Source organism: Tiliqua scincoides, chromosome 9 (assembly GCF_035046505.1).
Source record: "Tiliqua scincoides isolate rTilSci1 chromosome 9, rTilSci1.hap2, whole genome shotgun sequence".
NCBI lineage: Eukaryota > Metazoa > Chordata > Lepidosauria > Squamata > Scincidae > Tiliqua > Tiliqua scincoides.
In genome coordinates this window covers 23893278-23902447 of record NC_089829.1, presented here as the reverse complement: position 1 = coordinate 23902447, position 9170 = coordinate 23893278, and the positions used below count along the sequence as shown (strand labels likewise).

Below are 9170 nucleotides of genomic sequence, written 5' to 3'. Positions count from 1 at the left end.
GATGGGCCTATGGCCTGATCCAGTGGGGCTGTTCTTATGTTCTTAGTGCCTGAAGGCATTTTTGACTCTACCCAGTGTCAGAAGTTGTGCACACACCCAGAAAATGCATCTGGTTTCACGTGCTGCTTCTGACTCCCAACTTCCACGTGCAAAACCAGAAGTGGACAAGATCCAGCCTGGCTGCCATCCTGCTGTAGCACCTCTTGCTGCTTCTGCAACTTCTGTCTCTCCCCAAGCTAAACAGAAAGGGCAAGGAGGAGGAAAGGCAGTTTTTAAGGAGGCTCAAATTGGATGATCCCACCTCTGTAGCCTAGCTAGACCAACTCAACAGGAGTTGGGGGTGGGGGGAACAGTCAGACAGAACTACAAGAATGCAGGAAAAGCTCGACAAACTCATACCAGAATAGGGAGGTGAAAATGCTTTAATGCAAAAGCTCACACAAGGCTGGAAATAGAGGTAGGAGGTCTGCTTTCTTCATCGTCCTCCTGGCATGGTGTTCTAGGAAGGAAGACAGAAGTGGAAAGATCAGTCTGTCCCCTAGCAGAGCAAAACAGAGCAGGATCTCGGAGAGGAGTGGTTCATAAACTGCACCGTTTGGATCAAACAAAGCCCTCCCAGAACAGGAGGTGGTGGCTGGGCTGGGACAGAATTCTGCACAAGGAAATCAAAGCCAAGCTGTCTTGCCATTTTATTGCACAGAACACCCAAACAGAGAGCTCTCTGGGCCTTGCTGCAACCACAAGGTCAGGACAAGTACTCTGAAGAATGGTGGGTACCACATGTACAAAACCCTGACTTCTTCACCAGGACACAATCCCAGCCTCAACACTGCAGATGTGCTGTGTGACCCGGAGATTCTCCTCCACCCTCCAAACAGTCTCTGCCCATGTCTGTTTTTCAGCCTGGCCAACCCAAAACAGCATCAGGTTGCAGCTGTCGGACAGCAGCCTGCCTCCTCGTGCCTCAGCAGTAGAGACATCCGGGAAAAGGTCTTGGAGCAGCTGTGACACTGGTACTTCTTGATGTCCGAATGAGTCTGCAGGTGGGCGCGGAGGTTGGAGCGGTCCGCAAAAGCTCGGCTGCAGTGGGAGCAGGTGTAGGGTTTCTCACCTGGAAAAGGAATTTAAAAGAGAGTCAGGGATGGACCCAGAATTAGTGCCAGGGCTGTTCTACAGAGTGCCTACCCTTCAGCTATATGGCTTCAATGAGTCTGGGGCTTTCCTGCACAGCCCACTTAAACATGCTAAAAGTGTACTTGCATTGTATTAGGAAAAATATACTTATATATACACATCTGAAACAAGTGTATAAGCATAAGGAGAGAGGCAAAATAGGATTATATATGCCAAATTTAAATAGTATTTTCCCATCACTGCAAGAAGTAAACATCTCTAGGTTCTGAAGCCCAGATGAAGGGATGGATTGCTATGTGCCAACTCCAGGTTCAGCAACAGTCTGCCTCCGAGTTCCCAGCTTCAGGGAAGCACTGATGAGAGATGGGGTGCCTTTCTCTCCTGGGGGGGGGGTTGCCCAATGGAGCAGCTATTGGGACACTTTAGGAAAAAGAATGCTTGTCTAGATGTTCACCCTTTGGTTTGAGCCAGCAGAGCTTTTGTTATGTTCTTTTGGACCTGGAGCAGAGGCACCAAGGGAGATCCTGAAGTACAGCTCATTTTAAAATGTTGATTCAAAGGTTCCCTGGTGGTTCCTGGGCAGTGCCTGCCTGGTTCACTCAACAGCAGGCACAGAATACAGAATTTGCCTGGCATTTACTGCTCCTTTGAGCACATGTTGGAACTGTGCAAGAATTAAATGGATATCAAGTCATCCTCCTACTTGGAGCAACTTCAAATCCTGGTTGTCCCAACAGCCACAAATCTACTGCTGTGGGCTGAAGGGAGAGGGTACTGCTCCCTAGCTGAAGCTAAGCATGCCTTGGCTTGACCAGCAGATGGGTGGGAGACTGCTCAAGCCTGTAAGTTCCATAAGAGAAAAGATGACTTGGTGGATCGAGCATGGCTTGATAACCCTTTAATTCTCGCACAGTGGAATTTGCACATTACATTTACAGTCACAGAGCACTAGTGAATATTCACTGTTTTCTTGTAGAACTGAGAAACAATACAAAGGGGGGGAGCGAGGACAGAGACACGGTCCTTACCCAGTGCTAAACTGCAGGAGCCTAAGAAGCTATTTGCTACAGAACTTTAGCGGCTCTTAAAGATCTGCTTGAAGACAACAGGAGGTGGTACAGAAAGGGCCCTTCCTGAGGGTTTCCACAGAGACCAGACCTTTCTGGCTGCCCCAGCAGTTTTTAACCAACAGCACAATCCTAACCTTATGCTTGCACAGTGGCCACTGCACCAGCCTAGACACTCATTGCCAATGAGCTGTGCCAGCATAAAGGCCTGCACAGTCCTGCTGGCACTGAATCTAAAGCTGCCAGGGCAGGTAAGAGCTGCTCCATGCAGTGCAGGGGCAGGCAGTGGGAGGAACAGGGGCAGGAAGGGGTATTACTGGGCAGGGGGAGGGCGGAACAGGGGGTGGATCAGGTCTGGGAGGCTGTGGCACTGGCAAAGCAGGCTTACATTACATCCTATCCCCCTTCCCAAGTCTTCCTCTCCTCACATGGGCTTCTCAGACTTGCGCCAGCTATTTAGCCAGTGCAGATCCGGGTAGCCCCGTTGGGCAAGCTGGGGCTTTACATGGGATAAGGGGAGAAATATCCCCTTTCCCTGAGAAGACCTCCATCTTGCTCCTAACCGGCATAGGATATGGTGTGGGCCACTTGACCCCACTGTACCAATGCTGGTTAGGATTGTGCTATGAGTCAGGAGCTATCCCCCCACATCCAAACTAATGGTTGTTTTGGTCTGGGGATGCAGGGGCACAACAGGAGAGCCGCTTCTCCTTCTCAGTGAGACGTGGAAGCTCATAGGTTACAATTACTTGGAATATAACAGTTCATAGAATATATACACTTTCAGCTTAACATTGCAGTATGGTAAATGTTTCTTCAGAAGAAATGAAGTTTCTCCAGAAGGCCGAGTCTGGATCTCCACTTCTCTGAGGTTCAGTTGCTTGTTATGGTTAACAAATTCTAAGCCAAGCCTTGCTGGACCAGACCAAAGGCATGCTCAGCTCAGCCAACTGTCATCAGCCAGGCCGTTCAGGGAACCCCACAAGCCAGAACCCCCCCCCCCCCGACTGACTGGTATTCAGAGTGGTATCATTTCTGAGCATGGAATTTTCATTTAACCATCACAGCTAATGAACATGTGTGAATTCGGCATCATTACAGGCGAGATGAGTGCCTGTTGAATCTCTTTAAATGTGTGCACAAAATCCACCACTCAGACACTCTGGGGAAAACACACCCTCTAAAGAAGAACCTCTTTTAATTGGAATCAAGGCTCTTGGGGCTCAGACACTGAACTTCTTTCAATGCCAGTCTGAGCCCTGGTCCCAATGATTTAGTTGAATGGGTGCACTTGAGCATGTGCATTGCCAAGTTCGCTCCCCCCTTCCACTGAGTAGCCACAGCCAAGGCTTTCTGGAGCAGAGTGCTGCAGAACAGGGCCACCTGCCCTGAAGCGCAGAATGCCCTGCTTCCCTCTCTCTTCAAGCGAGTTTGATTCCTGCTGCAGGATGGCCCCCCTACCTGTGTGTGTCCGGATGTGCCCCTGAAGCAGCCACGGCCGGGAAAAGGCCTTGCCGCAAATCTTGCAGACACAAGGCAGCGTGTGAGTGCGGATGTGCATCTTGAGGGCACCCAGGCTGGCATATTCCTTGTCACAGTATTTGCAGCTGAAGCACTTCCTTGCCGTCTGCAGCTTGCAGCGCTGTTGCCTGTGTCTGGCCAAGCCTGAGAAGGTGTGGCAGGGCTTCCGACAGTCCAAACACTCCAACCTCTCCAGGGGATCAGCTGTCCCAGCTTGTGCCCCAAGCAGTTTCTCCCCTTCAGCTTCCTCCAGGCTGCCCAGATTGGGAGTCCTCTTTGGGTGCAGGCTGAACGCTGATGGGAGGTTCAGGTTGTTTGGGTTGTCCCGGAGAGGAGTGCTAGGGACTCGGGCGCCTCCCGTGTGGTCCCCAAGAGTGCCCTGGAGACTGGAGCAGGGATCTCCTTTGGCCTCACCGCTCTGTGGAAGAGGCAGAGACAGGCGGGTGATGACAGAGCTGCGGTCCCAGAGCCTGCCAGCTTCACAGGGTGTTGGACAAGCCACCCCATCCTGCATGAGCAGGGGAAATGCTATCCCTCTCCAAGAGTGGCACATCCCATTGGATTCTGGGGGAGAAACAAACAAACAAAAAAGGTTAAGAAAAAGAATATTAGTGCTCAGAGGTGTCACTAGGGTTTGCACCACCCAGAACGAGAGCTCATTGTGTCACCCCCATGATGGACTTTCTCCCTTACCAGACCATACAGAATAAATTACAATATCATATGCACAGCCTAAATGCAGTGGCATCACTAAGGGTTTACACCAGTAAACCCATTAATTTTATTTATTTAAATATATACCAGTACAAATCACCCAACAAATCAGTAACCAACCCAAAACCAGTGGTCAACTTGATGACACTTTCACAACCATGTAAGAGTTCTAGTATTAGCTCTGATACGTGGAAATGAGAGCCAGCTTAGTATCTGAAGCAAATCTGAATGCCCCTTATTGGTTCTCTGCTGTGTCATAACAACACCTCATTGTCTCTTGGAACAATCAGTTTTGAGTTAAGAAAAAACACTTTTTATTGCATCAGGCAGTTGTGTTTTCACTTTTATGGTTATTTGGTCATAATGTTTGATAGGATATTTCAACACAATTTGTTTCCTTGCATTCTTCATGAAATTATGCATGGAATTAAATATAACATGATGGTATTATTTGAAAATACTAAAATTTTTGCAGTTTTGGCCACTAGTGGTGTCACCCTTCTAAGTGCATTACCCGGTACAGTCTGCATCCCCTAGTGATACCACTGTTAGTGCTGCTTAAGAGCCCTTCATCTTCCAGAAATAGAGACACACACCCTCCATTTCCAGAATAAAACTGGGCATTTTCATCTGAAGCAAAATTCATTAGAACTTCTTTTGCGCCCATCCCATTGACGCAAACCTATGCCCCTTCCATTCATTGAAATGGGAACTGCACAGAAAGGGTCCCAGTAGACTCCACCATTAAGTACAAGAACGTAAGAAAATACACATAATGTCTCAGGGCATCGCCTGAAGATCCCACCCCTGTCCAGTTCCCAGGAATAGAGTATGAAAGCTAATGAGCTAGGCTAGAATAAATCTTTATGGCCCATTTTTTAAAGAACACTCCACTTCCATCAGTTTTGAAATTGTGCTCCTAACATCCATGTCTGGAGGGTGAGTTCTAGTCCTCAGCATGTCTGGGAGGGTGGGTTCCAGTCCCTCAAAAGCTTCCCTCCAACTGTATCATCTCAGGAGTGCTTCACAGACATTTTTGTAGGTATGCTCAAAACAGTGTGAGTACACTTGTAACATCATCATGCAACAGAACTGGACTTTATCTGCCACAGTGCAATGTCTCAAGTACTGGAATTGGTACACCTGACACCTCCCCCAAAAGAACCTTTAATCTGTCTTGCCTTTTAAAAATATTTATAATGCAACTTGAGAAAGGAATTGCAGGTCTATTGCCAGTTAACTCCCCCCCCCCCCCAGTTAAATATGCATCGATACAAGCAGTTATAGAATTATGAATTTCTATTCGTTGGAAAAGTTTTATTCTGTATTGGAATGTGTGCTTCAAACAAAACATACCTACAGGATACTGTCATATTATGACCCTTAGTTTCATTCGCTTTTTTTTTTTTTTAAAGAACTAAAATACTAGATTAGAGAGCAACAGCTCTGTCAGGATATTATTTTATGCATGTGATGATCGGAGACTGTACATTGTACAGTGTATTTCTACCCATTTTTACAATACATTGTTTCAGAGAAAACCACCACATCTAAGCATCATTTGGCAATGTCAAGATGCCATTCCTCTGTAGAAGATTCCTGAGCTCACTCTTACAAATAAGTACTTCAGAGGCCTGTACAGAAGAGCTGACACTTGGCATTTTTGAAATAACTGCATGCCACCCTCATGATGGTTACATTCTTCATCAGTGTATTAAAAAGTTAAGTGTAAAAAGTCAGGCGGCCAACTCAACCCAGCCTTGGTGGCCAAGTGCCCAGTAGCCCCAAGAGATCCACATTCGGGACAAGCCAACGTGCTACCAACACACAATGGAAATGGCCTCAGCACAAGAAGGCCAGCACTCGCGGGACCAATCATTGCACAGTCATCACTGCATAGATCAATGGTTCTCACACGTTTAGCACTGGGACCCACATTTTATCTGTCAGAATCTGTCAGGACCCACCGGAAGTGATGTCATGACCAGTAGTGACATCATCAAGCAGGAAAATTTGTAACAATCCTGGGCTGCAATCCTTCCCACACTTACCCAGAGTAAGTCCCATTTACTATCATTGTTAAAATTATATACATAGTAGCTTGTTAAAAGTACAGGTCTGTAATATTTCCCCAAATGCAGTCACATACCATGGTAGCATCAAGTCTAATATATGAAAAATAAAATATTGAAATGAATGGGGACCCAACTGAAATTGGCTTGTGACCCACCTAGTGGGTCCTGACCCACAGTTTGAGAAACACTGGCATAGATAATTGTCATGCTGGAATTTGCCATTCCAGTAGCAATACAGTGACACCACACCAGACACCCATAGAAGCAGTTTTCAGATTTGCTTCTATGCAAGAGGAGCACGGGGTGGGCAAAAGTCCTTGGCCTCACTTGCCCAGATGAGGAGGTCCGCCCTACTTGCATCTAACGACAGTTCACATAAACATGTGCTGAATACACACACACACACACACACAAATCTTGAAGGTGCTACAAGACTCTTTACTGAACAGAGGAAACATTGATTTCTGCCACCGCTTTTTGAGTGCAAATAAGCAAGTACGTGACTGAGACTAAATTAGGTTTATTTTTCAAATGCATGGAGGTTGTCAGGCTCTCACAACTACTCTCACACTACTATATGACTAGCCAAAAGAAAACATGAACACAATGAAATCACAACAAACACCAGCAGTTAATGAATAAGAACATTAGAAAAGCCCTGCTGGATCTGGCCCAAAGTCTAGTCCAGCAGCCTCTTTCCCACAGTGGCCCACCAGGTACTCCAATGGGGGAACTCACACGCAGGAGAGAAAAACAGGCTTCTCTCCCAACCATTGCTCCCCTGCAACTGGTATTCAGGGGTAGACTGCCACTGAAGCTGGAGGTAACAAATAGTTATCGTGACTAGCAGCCATTGAGAGACTTTGTTCTTCCTGAAGGTGTCCCGTCCCCTGTTAAAGACAACCAAACTAGTGGCCATCACCACATCTTGTGGCAATGAATGCCACAGACCTACTGAGTGCTGTGTGATGCACTGTACTTTCTTTTGCCCCTTCTAAATTTCTGCCAGTCATTGGATGATCCCTGGTTCTGGGGTTGTGTGAGGAGGCGGCAAACATCTCCCCCCATGTATAGTTTTATAACTCTCACATCCTCGTCAATTACTTTTTCTTCAGGCTCAAAAGCCCCAAACTTTGTCCCCTTTCCTGGGAAGGAAGATGCCCCAGCCCCCTGCAGATTTCAGCTGCACCCTTTTCAGCTCAGCAGTCTTCTTCCTGAGGCATGGCCAGAACTGCACACCAGATTCCACCATGGTCATGCCACAGAGCACAGATTCCACCTGTGGCCACGTCACAAAGCTCTGCAGGCCAGGGCTTTCTAATGTTCACAGACTAAGGCTGCAATCCTATCCACACTTACCTTGGAGTAAGCCCCATTGATTATAACAGAACTTTCTTCTGAGTAGATGCACATAGGATTGGCCTCTTATTCTCCATCCAGCCCTCCCTGAAGGACCCTTAAGTGTCTAAGGGCCAAATCCTGTCCAACTTTCCAGTCCTGGTGTAGCCGTGCCAATGGGGTGTGCACTGCATCCTGTGGTGGGAGGGTAGTTATGGAGGCCTCCACAAGGTAAGGGAACATTAGCTCCCTGCACTGTAGCTGCACCAATGCTGGAAAGTTGGATAGGATTGGGCCCTAAGGCTGCAATCCTATGCACACTTACCTGGAAGTAAATCCTATTGAATACAGTGGAACTTCTGAGTAATCATGCATAGGAATGTGCTGTAGAGTAGAACAATGAGTAGCAGCCAGGGAAGCAGTAGAAGATGATCCAAGGCTGCGGTTCTAGTCCACAACACTTGCAAACAGGAGACCCACTGAATGCAACGAGGGTGGGGGGGTACTTTTCGCCCACTAGCCACGTGGTGGTGAGACGAGCGGACTCATCCCGTCTCTTCCAGGGCAATCTGGTGCACGCAGCTTGGGGGAGCAAGCCCCAGGTGAGTGGGCAGCCCTTGTTTCCGAGTAGACCTGCCAGGGCTCGCGCTCTCCCAAGGCTGCAATCCTATCCACACTTACATGGGAGTAAGCCCTACTGACTATAATGGGACTTGATTCTGAGTAGACATGCATAGGATGGGGCTCAAAGAGCAGCTGCCATCTCTCAAAGGCTACCAGCCTATCCACACTTTCCTGGGAGTAAGCCCCATTGACTATAAAGGGACTTGCTTCTGAGTAGACACGCCTAGGACTGGGCTCCAGTCCTCCGAAGGAGAGCGGGACGAGGCAGGGCCTGCGGCTTACCTTGGCGGCGCGTCTCCAGCTGGCCGTAGTTGGGGACGCGGGTGCTGGAGGGCTTCTTGACCAGGAAGGAGCGCGGCATGGCAGGCGACGGCGGCAGCGGCGTCCCGGGGAGCCTGGCCGGCCGGGCAGGTGCAATAAAGCCGCGGGCTCATTAGCATGGCCCGCTTGCCAAGCCAACCGCCGGCCGAGGGGCCGGACTTGGCCGCCTCCGCTGGGACGGCTCTCGGCGGCGCTGCAGGTGCAAGGCAGGCAGGCAGGCGTGCGGCTGGGCTGGCCGCCCACCCACCTTCGCTGCGGCCGCGCCAAAGCGCCCACGCGCCCCCTCCCCCCTCTGCCTGGCCAAGGAAGGGCGCCGCGCCCCCAGCCCCAGCCCCGCGGACTTGGGGGGGCACTCCGGCTGTGCTTCTGCCTGAGT

General features: G+C 49.1%; 1 protein-coding gene across 1 annotated transcript; it reads right to left on the bottom strand.

Annotated features, from left to right (window-relative positions):
• Positions 1–404: 404 nt before the first annotated feature.
• Positions 405–8925, bottom strand: SNAI3 (snail family transcriptional repressor 3). The gene is made up of 3 exons (XM_066637398.1): positions 8756–8925; positions 3663–4286; positions 405–1111 (listed from the first exon to the last, which is right to left on the bottom strand). Exons 1-3 carry the CDS (start codon positions 8832–8834, stop codon positions 924–926), a joined length of 891 nt encoding a protein of 296 aa, XP_066493495.1. The 5' UTR covers positions 8835–8925; the 3' UTR covers positions 405–923.
• Between the last annotated feature and the right edge of the window lie 245 nt (positions 8926–9170).

Coding starts and splice junctions, on each gene's coding strand:
- SNAI3 (XM_066637398.1), bottom strand. CDS start 8,834: ATGCCGCGCTCCTTCCTGGTCAAGAAGCCCTCCAGCACCCGCGTCCCC. Junction 4,287..8,755: donor GCTGGAGACGCGCCGCCAAG/GTAAGCCGCAGG, acceptor TTTCTCCCCCAG/AATCCAATGGGATGTGCCAC. Junction 1,112..3,662: donor GCACATCCGGACACACACAG/GTAGGGGGGCCA, acceptor TTCCTTTTCCAG/GTGAGAAACCCTACACCTGC.